At 47.2% G+C, this 12,500-nt stretch overlaps 1 protein-coding gene across 7 annotated transcripts in view; it reads left to right on the forward strand.

Moving 5' to 3' along the window:
- Nucleotides 1–12,500, forward strand: part of SBNO2 (strawberry notch homolog 2) — a 170,943-nt gene that overhangs the window by 64,919 nt on the left and 93,524 nt on the right. For 5 of the 7 annotated variants that reach the window (XM_068108571.2, XM_068108611.2, XM_068108581.2 and 2 more), the window contains 2 exons: nt 2,917–3,439; nt 3,657–3,740. In XM_068108571.2, the coding sequence (XP_067964672.2) occupies nt 2,917–3,439; nt 3,657–3,740 (607 nt within the window). Of the gene's footprint in view, nt 14–2,001; nt 2,207–2,916; nt 3,440–3,656; nt 3,741–12,500 lie in introns of those variants that run through there. The other 2 variants (XM_068108635.2, XM_068108602.2) reach the window with 2 other exon arrangements.

The raw sequence follows: 12,500 nt of genomic DNA on the forward strand, positions 1-12,500 counted from the left end.
TGTTGTCCTTCCGGTAAGTTCTCCTATCTCAGCCAAAGAACTCTGTAGTTCTGTCAATGGTCATTGGGTTCTAGGTCACCTCCCTGACAATGGTTCTTCTTGCCCCAGTTGCTCAGTTTCGTCGGACAGCCAGTTCTAGGAAGAGTCTGGGTAGTTCAATATTCTTTTAATTTCCTAATGATGGAGCTCACTGTGCTCTTGGGAACTTTCAATATTCTAGAAATTGTTTTATACCCTTTCGCCAGGTCTATGCCTTCTCACATTTATATCTCAGAGTTCTACGGACAGTTCCTTGGACTTTATGGTAGAGGTTCTGCTCTGACATGCACTGTCAACTGTGGGACATTTTATAGAAAGGTGTGTTTCTTTCTAAATCATGTCCAATCAATTTATTTGGCCACAGGTGGTCTCCAATGAAGTTGTAGGTATCAAGGATGATCGAAGGTGATTGGATGCACCTGAGCTCAATTTGGAGGGTCATAGTAAAGAGGTTGAATACTTATTGATGCTAGACATATCAGCTTTTAATTATTTATTAGTTTGTAAACACTTCTAAAAAAAAAAATTCCACTTTTTTTGTATACTAAGTCGAGCCTCATGTAAGAGCTAACACATATAACATATAATAAAGGGAGCGGGAGACAAGAGGGGAGAGAGAGAGAGAAGCACAACAACAGTAGAGCACAGGGACATCGGGAGATCTGTGGAAGGGAGAGGGCTGGGGCAGGGGACACGGGATAAACAAGATGGATACGACAAGGACTATCCCAAAAGAAGTTGGAGATTGAAAGAGGTGAATTTGGGTTGTATTAACGGGGGTAGAAAAGATCAAGGTTTTGGATGGGGGAAGATAAGAGATGGTGGTGAACAGATTATTTAAAGACCTGGAGGGAGGAGAGGGATTGAAGAGAGTGAGGGAGTTTGTTCCAGAGGTGGGAAAATAGAGGAATGAAAGAGTGAAGGTGAGCAGAGTCTTGATTTTGGCAGTTTCACCAGAAGAGGGTTGCTGACCGATCTTGTGCTTCCTGCAGGAATATTTGTGGGATAGAGCACAGATAGAGCATTGGGAGCATGGCCGGAGAGGAGTCGGCAGAAGATAGAAAGCCCACCAACCTGCCTGCGGTGCGAGAGTGAAAGACCCTCAGAAACAGCTTCATCGCGGGAGATACCAATGGTTCTAAAACCCTTGGTTTCTACAGCGTGAACCCGAGCTGGGTGTGAGGCCAGAGCACCAGTCCAGAGGAGAAAGCAGTACTCCATGAAGCTGCGGATGAAAGCCTTGTATGTGGTGAGGAGCTCAGGTGTGCCAGGGAAGGACTTAGCACGACGGAGGATGCCCAGTCGGCGACTGGCTTTGGAGGCCAGCTTGGAAATGTGGTTTTCCCAGGAAAGATCATGGCAGATAGTGAGACCCAAAAGCTTGAGTGACAGAACTTCTTGGAGAGGATTGTTGAAAAAGTAGACGGGAGGGTTGTCCAGACGGTCTTTTCGAAGAGACATAGTAAGAGTGTGAGATTTGTCAGGATTGAAAGACATGTTCCACTTGTATGACCAGTTTGTGATTTTATCCAGGTCTGCAGAGAGTGAAGAGGCTGATGCCTGCTGATGTGAGGGTTGCAATATGGAGCGACAGGACTGGAGTCATCAGCAAAAAGATAGAGAGGATTTTCCAATTTCACATTAATGGGATATTATGTGTAGATCATTGACAAAATATCTCATTTTAATCCATTTTAAATTCAGTCTGTAACACAACAAAACGTGAAAATGTCAAGGGTTGTTAACACTTTCAGAAGGCACTGTATGTACATGAAGCAACCACATGCCCACTCTGCTGCTTATGTGCATATGTAATACATTGTGGTTATATAGCTCGGACAATTCCAATTGCACTGGCCTTGGGCTGATACCACAGGCCTGAAGACTAAGGCCTGAAGTCTGGGGCCGATGGATGCGTACTGTCGCCTTCACAAAATGGCGGACGTATGTTTTTTTTTCAGGTTATAATTGTGGGCGGAGTCTGGCCAGATGTCCAACCAATGGGGCAAAGGCAGTCCGCCAATGGTCCGTCCGTCCATCCATCCATACATACAAATATACATAGCCCAAAAACGAAGCGGCTTTTATGTACAACTTATTGCCGAATGAGGGGAGGTGCACTATGTGTGGCGGCGCATTCATCCCAGTCATTGGGAATGAATGCAAGGTACAGACGGGAGTTTCGTAATGGAGGGGTGGGTAAGAGGAGCTCGAATAACTTTGACGAGTTATTCCTAAAACTTTGCAGAACTTTGGCTAAGTATGTATTTTAAGCAAAAGTTGCTCGTTAACTTTTTTCTGTGCTTGTGAGTTTGACAACTGGTTAAACTTGTATGACACATTACTCAAAACATTGAGTTGTTTCTGGTTCTTGTAACCATTCCTGTGTTGGTACATGTTGCACTTCGTCATGGTGGTTCGATATTCTTTGCTACAATGATTTCCCTACAATGATTCCCACATTCTACCTTCTTGGTTGTTGCATGATTTCAACATGCGCTTGCACAATGTCTGGATTTGTTTTCGTTTGTCTAGGCTGTAGTGCAGTGCTAAACCCTGTGGTTCTTTTCACGAGGAAGTTGTGGTGTTCATCTAATTTGCATATACTTCCTCTTTGTGCTTATGAATGAATAATCCTTTGGTTTCGGTTGCAGTTTGTAAGCTACAGTGTGCTCTTTTTTTTCTTCTTTTTTTTTTTACATCTGACAGAGCAGTCACTGGCATTCATGCTAATGGAGCTTGATGTCATCTCTCTCCCTCTCGCTGTCTCTCTCCCTCTCACCAGTCTCAAACGTTTTTACAACCTGTATCCCCCAACCTATCCGATACTTCTTTTCTTCCTCCTCATTCAGCCTTCCTTCTTGTGTTTGTCTGTAGTTTGTACAAGCCTCATTATCAATTTGAACATTCTTCGTCAATGTTGACCAATGGAAGCATTGAGCATTCTCACTTTGGAGTCACGGTGGAGGACACCTGCGATGACATTTCGACAAATCAAAATGGCGACCTGCTTAATGGCCATTTGACTGACGGAGATATTTCTCCAGAGAACATGAAGGCTGATGGTCACGTGATGTACAATTGTTTTGTGACCCATGACAACGGTCTGGGATTCATGAGTCGTGAGGACAACAGGTGTATGGACTCTACGAACCTTTACGGCGAGCACTCCACAACCGGAGAGGCAGCATACCCGGGTCAAGATGGAACGTGCTTGAACACATGTCTGAAGAACTCTTGTCATCCATTGCCCCACGAAAACCATTTACCTTTGCCGGAGAATCAGAACAGGAATTTTCTTAGCCCGATGCAAAACCAGAGCATGAACCATCTGTGTCAGTCTCACGAGCATCAAGAAATGGGACCTTATGCTGCAGTAACAAACTTTACCTACCCTCAGGTAAACTTGTACAGTTATTCTTTGATTGCTATCCTCACAGTTTAAGCAGTGCTCCAAATTTTAATTCGTTTCACTTATAAATACCATCGGACGAGTTGCTGATGTGCGAGATGCCGTGATGAGATCAGGGGATGTTTTTCTTTAAATAATTTGTGATTGTCCTCTGTGTACGACACTGTTGATCTCAGTCTGCATGACATCCACTTGTTGCCAACAGCCTAGTGACCACGTGCTCGATCCCAGTGAGTTTGAGAACATTCCAGAAGATATATTTGATTTGATCGAGGATTACCTTCCGAAGGTGGGTTTTAGTTTCTCTCGCTTTGATTTTTTTTCACGTTGATGTATGATGATTTCACGATGTTAAAGGACCCTGTGTGCTGATAAAGGACCCAGTGCGCGGTTAAAGGACCCCATCTGTGGTTAAAGGACCCTAGTGAAGGAGCTGCGCTCCAACGCAAGTCGAAAGAATTGACGCGACCAAAGACGGAATTCGTCCGAGTTGCTTTATTGAAACAAAACAGCTCAGGTATTCTCACAAGCCCGTTTTTCGGGCAGCAATATATATACACATTTATGCCCGGGCGTTTGCCCGGGAAAACCGAGACCGGGCATGCCCGGGTGTCAAGGGCGAGTCCTGGAAAGGCGAGTCTGGACATGCCCGGGCGTCCTGGACGCGGCCTGGCAAGTCGAGGCTGGGCGTGCCCGAGCGCTCTGGGCGAGCCCTGGAAAGGCGAGAGCGGGCATGCCCGGACGCTCTGGGCGAGCCCTGGAAAGGCGAGTCTGGACATGCCCGGGTGTCAAGGGCGAGTCCTGGAAAGGCGAGTCTGGACATGCCCGGGCGTCCTGGACGCGGCCTGGCAAGTCGAGGCTGGGCGTGCCCGAACGCTCTGGGCGTGCCCTGGAAAGGCGAGAGCGGGCATGCCCGGACGCTCTGGGCGAGCCCTGGAAAGGCGAGTCTGGACATGCCCGGGTGTCAAGGGCGAGTCCTGGAAAGGCGAGTCTGGACATGCCCGGGCGTCCTGGACGCGGCCTGGCAAGTCGAGGCTGGGCGTGCCCGGGTGCTCTGGGCGAGCCCTGGAAAGGCGAGAGCGGTCATGCCCGGGAAAGACGAGACCGGGCGTGCCCGGGAGGTTCAGGCGTGCCCGGGAACAGCGAGTCCGGGCATGCCCAGGAGAGGCACGTCTGGGCCCGTCCGGACGAGCCCGGCATGGCGATCGCGCCCTGGCCGCGTCCTGGCAGGTGCAAGGCGATTGTGTACATTCAGCGGGAACCGCTACACTAGGTGCTGTTAAAAGACCCGATGTGCTGTTCAGGGACCCAGTGCACGGTTAAAGGACCCCATGTGTGGTTAAAGGACCCTCGGTGCTGTTAAAGGACCCAGTGCACGGTTAAATGACCCTATGTGCTGTTAAAGGATGCAGTGCACGGTTAAACAATCCTATGTGCTGTTAAAGGACCCTGTGCCCGGTTAAAGGACCCTGTGCCCGGTTAAATGACCCTGTGTGCTGTTAAAGGACCCGATGTGCTGTTCAAGGACCCTATGTGCTGTTAAAGGACCCTGTGCCCGGTTAAAGGACCCTGTGCCCGGTTAAAGGACCCTGTGCCCGGTTAAAGGACCCTGTGCCTGGTTAAAGGACCCTGTACACGTTTAAAGGACCCTATACACGTTTAAAGGACCATGTGCCCGGTTAAAGGACCATGTGCTGTTAAAGGACCCAGTGCGCGGTTAAGCGACCCGATGTGCTGTTAAAGGACCCAGTGCGCGGATAAACGACCCTAAGTGCTGTTAAAGGACCCAGTGCGTGGTTAAACGACCCGATGTGCTGTTAAAGGATGCAGTGCACGGTTAAACGATCCTATGTGCTGTTAAAGGACCCTGTGCCCGGTTAAAGGACCCTGTGCCCGGTTAAATGACCCTGTGTGCTGTTAAAGGACCCGATGTGCTGTTCAAGGACCCTATGTGCTGTTAAAGGACCCTGTGCCCGGTTAAAGGACCCTGTGCCCGGTTAAAGGACCCTGTGCCCGGTTAAAGGACCCTGTGCCTGGTTAAAGGACCCTGTACACGTTTAAAGGACCCTATACACGTTTATAGGACCATGTGCCCGGTTAAAGGACCATGTGCTGTTAAAGGACCCAGTGCGCGGTTAAGCGACCCGATGTGCTGTTAAAGGACCCAGTGCGCGGTTAAACGACCCTAAGTGCTGTTAAAGGACCCAGTGCGTGGTTAAACGACCCGATGTGCTGTTAAAGGACCCAGTGCACGGTTAAACGACCCGATGTGCTGTTAAAGGACCCTGTGCATGGTTAAAGGACCCCATGTGTGGTTAAAGGACCCTAGGTGCTGTTAAAAGACCCGATGTGCTGTTCAAGGACCCATTGCACGGTTAAAGGACCCCATGTGTGGTTAAAGGACCCCAGGTGCTGTTAAAAGACCCGATGTGCTGTTCAAGGACCCTATGTGCTGTTGTTAAAGGACCCAGTGCATGGTTAAACGATCCTATGTGCTGTTAAAGGACCCTGTGCCCGGTTAAAGGACCCTGTGCCCGGTTAAAGGACCCTGTGCCCGGTTAAAGGACCATGTCCCCAGTTAAAGGACCATGTCCCCAGTTAAAGGACCCTGTGTGCTGTTAAAGGACCCGATGTGCTGTTCAAGGACCCGATGTGCTGTTCAAGGACCCGATGTGCTGTTAAAGGACCCGATGTGCTGTTCAAGGACCCTATGTGCTGTTAAAGGACCCTGTGCCCGGTTAAAGGACCCTGTGCCCGGTTAAAGGACCCTGTACACGTTTAAAGGACCCTGTGCGCGGTTAAAGGACCCTTTGTGCTGTTAAAGAACTCTGTGCGCGGTTAAAGGACCCTTTGTGCTGTTAAAGGACCCTTTGTGCTATTAAAGGACCCTGTGCCCGGCTAAAGGACCCTTTGTGCTGTTAAAGGACCCTGTGCGCAGGTAAAGGACCCTTTGCGCTGTTAAAGTACCCTGTGCGCGGTTAAAGAACCCTGTGCGCGGCTAAAGGACCTTGTGCACGGTTAAAGAACCCTGTGCACGGTTAAAGGACCCTTTGTGCTGTTAAAGGACCCTGTGCGCAGGTAAAGGACCCTTTGTGCTGTTAAAGAACCCTGTGCGCGGTTAAAGAACCCTGTGCGCGGCTAAAGGACCCTTTGTGCTGCTAAAGGACCCTGTGCCCGGTTAAAGGACCCTATGTGCTGTTAAATGACCCTTTGTGCTGTTAAAGGACCCTGTGCGCGGGTAAAGGACCCTATGTGCTGCTAAAGGACCCTGTGCCCAGTTAAAGTACCCTATGTGCTGTTAAAGGACCCGATGTGCTATTAAAGGACCCTGTGCCCGGTTAAAGGACCCCATGTGCCCGGTTAAGGACCCCATGTGCTGCTAAAGGACCCTGTTCCCAGTTAAAGGACCCTGTGCCCGGTTAAAGGAGCCTATGTGCTGTTAAAGGACCCGTTGTGCTGTTAAAGGACCCGTAGTGCTGTTAAAGGACCCTGTGCCCGGTTAAAGGACCCTATGTGCTGTTAAAGGACACTGTGCCCGTTTAAAGGACCCTATGTGCTGTTAAAGGACCCTATGTGCTGTTAAAGGACCCTTTGTGCTGTTAAATGACCCTTTGTGCTGTTAAATGACCCTGTGTGCCTGGTTAAAGGACCCGTTGTGCTGTTAAAGGACACTGTGCCCGGTTAAAGGACCCGATGTACTGTTAAACGACCCTGTGCGTGGTTAAAGGACCCTGTTCCCGGTTAAAGGACCCCATGTGCTGTTAAAGGACCCTGTGCCTGGTTAAAGGACCCGATATACCGTTAAAGGACACTGTGCCTGGTTAAAGGACCCGATGTACTGTTAAAGGACCCTGTGCACAGTTAAAGGATCCCATGTGCTGTTAAAGTACCCTGTGCGCAGTTAAAGGACCGGATGCACTGTTAAAGGACCCTGTGCGCGGTTAAAGGACCCTATGTGCTGTTAAAGGACCCGATGTACTGTTAAAGGACCCTGTGCGCGGTTAAAGGACCCCATGTGCTGTTAAAGGACCCTCTGTGCTGTTAAAGGATTCAATGTGCTGTTTAAGGACCCGTTGTGCGGATGTTTATTGAGCTGCTGACTGCAGTAAAATCCCATGTTCGATGTTGATTTTCACATTGTACCACAATGTTCTCTTCCTTCATGTGGTCGACATACCTTAATGTGTTGAGCTCCTCCATGAGCCTCAGAAACATGAAAAAGAAAAGGCAAAGCAGCCAAAGGGAAAGTTAACAATACATGTCACATGTACTAGTGAACCTGAGGCAAATGTAAAATAGGAGCAGCAGGTTGGCAAATATTAGTCATTGTGGATAGTAGTTCGTGTTTTTCTTTTTCTTTTGGTATTTAATTTCTTCATTACTTATTGGGACTTTATCATGCGCACACATTTGAAGTAGCTTGAGTTCAAATCTTGCTGAGCAACATTATTTTCTTTTACCACGACTTTAACTTCACTAGATTTATTTTTCCCGGAATCTCTGAACCCTTACCAAGAAGGTGCCATTTCCTCTTTCATATTCTCTCAACTCAATCTTTTTGTCTCTCTCTGTCTGTTTCTGTCTTTCTCTCCCTTTCGCCCTCCCCCTCCCTTGCATCCTCCTCCCCTCGCACCGTCTCTCTCCTTCGCGCCCTCTCTCGCCCTCTCTCCCCGTCTCACCCTCCTCCTCCCTCGTGTCCTCTCTCTCCCTCGCATCCTCTCTCTCCATTTTTCCCTCTCTCCTGCCCTCCTCCCTCTCGTCCTCTCTCTCCCTTTCACCTTTCATCCTCCCCTCTCTCGCTACCACTCTCTCCCTCGTGCCCTCTCTCATCCTCCTCCTCCTTCTCCACCTCTCTCTTCCTCTCGCCCTGTCTCTCCCTCTTGCCCTCTCTCTCCCTCTTGCCCTCTCTCTCCCTCTTGCCCTCTCTCTCCCTCTCGCCCTCTCTCTCTCCCTCTCACTCTCGCCCTTTCTCTCTCCCTCTTGCCCTCTCTCTCTCCCTCTCGCCCTCTCTCTCTCCCTCTCGCCCTCTCTCCCTCCCTCTCGCCCTCTCTCCCTCCCTCTCGCCCTCTCTCCCTCCCTCTCACCCTCTCTCTCTCTCTCTCTCCCTCTCGCCCTCCCTCTCTCCCTCTCGCTCTCTCTCCCTCCTTCTCGCCTTCTTTTCAACCAATAACCTGTGGTCTCTTCTGTTATTATCTTTAGCCAGTTTACACTCTAACCGTATAATATCAGCTTCTAAACAAGCCATTGTTATATTTTTTACATCAGTTTCATTTGAAACAAACTGCTGACAAAACACTCTAATCTGAGCTTTTGTGTTATCCCACCATAATGCTAAAGAAGAGAAAGAGGGCTTTTTTGAAAGTTGGATGACCCAAAAAGCACGGAAGGCGTCTTTAAACAAAGCATCTTCGAGAAGACTGGTATTGAATTTCCAGTATGCACTTTTGCGTAAGGGTTGAGGGAAAAAGAGGCCCATGGTAACGAAATGATGATCAGAAAACAAAGATGGAAAATGATTTGGAGAGATAACCGCATTCCTGAACTGTGAGTTTATGTACCAACGGTCAAGTCTAGCGAAAGTCATTCTCCCATTGGCACATCGTCCCCAAGTATACTCAGATTTGTTGGGGTAATGCAGTCTCCATGCATCTAGCACACCCACTGCCGAAAAATAATTTAACAAATCAGTACTACCTTCGGGATGAGGTTCTGCTGTATTTCGGTCTATACTGGGTTTAAAGGTACAATTAAAGTCACCCCCCCCCCCCCCCCCACATGCAAATACAATTATTGAGATCTATCGACTACATGTGTCGAATCAAAGATGAAAAGAAAGCTCTTCGTTCCACACTCTCACTTGGTGCATAAACGTTGAATAGTGTAAACCGAAAATTATTAATGACCAGTTCCAATGAAATAAACCGGCCTTTAATCACCTCCTGGAAGAGGCATGACTCAGGTACTAGGCCTGGTCTGAGTAAAAAAAGCCACACCAGCAGAAGAAGAAGACAAGTTACGAAAAAAAACACTGTCCCTTAAAGAGGCGACACCAGTCGTACTCCACATTTTGAATTATATGTGTTTCCTGGAGTTCATCAATTTTCTTGCACTCAAATAAACGTTTTACCTGAACCTGGCGGTTTTGGCTTGCACCTCCGCCGTTCATATTTAAGGTTCCAAAGGTGATTTTTTTTCATGGATTATCAAAAGGCGTGAGCGGTTGTTGGGAAATCTCACTCCCTGCTTTTGTAACAGCCTTTCTAAGCCGATGAAACAGCGACCTTGTTAAATGAAATTCATCCGGCTTCCTAATTATGTCCTTTGCAGCCTGGATGAATGAAATTAAATCAGGAAAATGAACTTTTACAATCACATTTCGCTGTCGGTAGGTGTCATTCAGAAAATAAATAATAAGTTGAGGGGCTATGGATGACTGATACGATGAAGATTGAGACAACTCAGTCATCTCAGCTTCATCATCTGATTCTGACAAATCAGAAACAGCTCCACCCGGGTCACATATATCAGTCTGCGCCGTCCCCATTTTGATTCCAGCCAAGTCCGAAGATTTGCTGGAATGTTCTATTGTGGAGTCATCTTCACTCTGGTACCCGGGACATTCAGCAGGAGCACGCCTGTTAATCAGATTAAGAATAAACAATTTAAAGGTATCAGACACCCCTAGTAAATCTTTCTTCCAAATGGATTTTGTAAATAAGTCACCCAAAACTTTTTTCTCTGCACTAGACTTTAGGGGAAACATTGTTGCCAACCCTGGTGATGTAAGGTTGTGCATTAGAGAGTTTTTTTCAAAAGTTTATGCAAAACAAAATGTTTGTGAGCAAACCATGAAATTTTTAACTTCTCACCTTTCATCCCTAACTGAGCCTCAGTGCCTGGGCCTGGATTCACCAATTACTTTGCCTGAGCTAACGCAGGCCCTAACTGAAATGGACTCGGGGAAAGCTCCTGGGATTGACGGCCTAACGGCAGAATTTTTCTTGGCTTTTTGGGCCCTGAATTATTGAATGTCCTGGAATCATCCTTGGTGCTTGGAGAACTCCCAGTAAGCTTCAGAAGAGCAGTGGTGTCGCTCATTCCAAAGACTGGAGATCTACGACAGATAAAGAATTGGCGGCCGGTCTCGTTATTATGTACGGAATACAAAATATTGTCAAAAGTGTTGGCCAGTCAGTTGAAGACGGTAATCGGTGATCTAGTCCACCATGATCAGAATTACTGCATCCCAAACAGATCTATTTTTGATAATATTTTTTTGATCAGAGATTTAATGGAATGTGATTGCTTGGAAAAAGATTTTGGGATAATATTCCTTGATTTGGAAAGGGCTTTTGATAGTGTTGATCATGTTTTTTTTGTATCGTGTGCTTGAAGCATGTGGCTTTGGTGCCAATTTTAGGGCCTACGTGACTTTGTTGTACAACAATATATTTAGTTTATTTAAAATAAATAACGAACTCAGTTCTCCGGTACAAGTTCAAAGAGGGGTGAGACGAGGATGCCCGGTTTCTGGGTTATTATTTTCCTTGGTAATGGAATCACTCCTAATTTTATTTAGGAAAAATATTTCAGGAGTGACTGAAATTTAATAGGACCTGGGAGTCCTTCAGTAGTTGTATCGGCTTATGCAGATGATGTCTGTGTGGTTGTTAAGAAGGAGAGTGATATCCTTGCACTTGTTGAATGTTTAAATCTTTTTTGCCTCGCTTCTTCTTTGAAGTGTAACTGGGACAAGAGTAAGGCCTTATGGATTCCCTGTCTCAAGAACATTCCACCTGGAAGAGTGCTGGTACCACCTGTGCATCTACCAACAAAGTTAAAATGGGTGGAAGACGGAGTCAAATACCTTGGGGTTTTCCTGGGATCTCCACATTACGTCCTCAAAAATTGGGATGGGATTGTTGAGCATGTCAAAAAAAGACTGGGACTGTGGAAATGAGCTCTGCCCCACCTTTGTTACAGAGGCAGGGTTCTAGTGGTTAATAATTTGGTGGCTTATTCCCTGTGGCATTGGTTTATCTGCCTTCAGCCACCGGAGGCACTACTAAAGGCAGTGCAGAGGCTACTGGTGGATTTTTTTTGGAGTGGTCACCATTGGTTACTACCAAATGTCATATGTAGCCCCTTGTCTGAAGGTGGCCAGGGACTGATCGACATTAAAAAAGTCGTATCATGGCTTTTCGGCTGTGTACCATACAGCAGTTGCTGTACAAGGAACGACTGCCAAGCCGACTTCTGGCCTATCACATGCTGTGAAAAGCAAGCGGGCTCGGATACGGCCTTGAACTTTTCTTAATCCAACTCCAACATGTCGACACATCTCATCTACCATCATTCTATCAGAGCCTTCTCAATGCCTGGCAAAACCTTTCAACAAGTCGCCAGCAAGAAACCTATGCTACAAACATGTTTGTGGAAGAACCCCTTTTTTGCAACCCGCTTTTTCCTGCAATTCCAAGAAGCCAAAACTTTTATCAACACTTTATTACAGCAGGCATAATCAAAGTGTTGGACCTCCGCCATGATTCTGGTTGGGGGGTGGAAGTCGGTGCAAGAGATCGCTGATATGACTGGAATATGGTCAAACAGAATAATTGGAAGAGTCCTCAAGGAAATAGTAAAGAAAAGCTTCCAACTTGGATTAATATGGACCCAGGAAGTTTTAGTGACATCCAAGGGCTGGCAATTTCCTGGTTTATTGGTACAGCCTAGTCACGGAGACTTGCCCCCAATTAGTGAGGGACAAAACATTTTTCAGAAATGCAGTAGTAAAGACCTGTATCGTTTACGTACTGCAGTTCTGCTTGGGGACTCACCGTTAAATGGAGTGGCCAGGTGGAAAGGGTTAATGCCGGAAGGACTCCCATCTGAGCCTGCATGGGAATCAATATACAGTAAGCTGGTAAGAAAAAGGACAGGTGATCTCCAGTGGCGAATGATACACTGGATCATTCCGTCTAATAAATTAGTGAGTCATTTCGCGCCCACATCTACGTGTTGCCCGTTCTGTGTTTACACAGAGGATGTG

Source organism: Myxine glutinosa, chromosome 1 (assembly GCF_964187855.1).
Source record: "Myxine glutinosa chromosome 1, kmMyxGlut1.1, whole genome shotgun sequence".
Lineage (NCBI taxonomy): Eukaryota > Metazoa > Chordata > Myxini > Myxiniformes > Myxinidae > Myxine > Myxine glutinosa.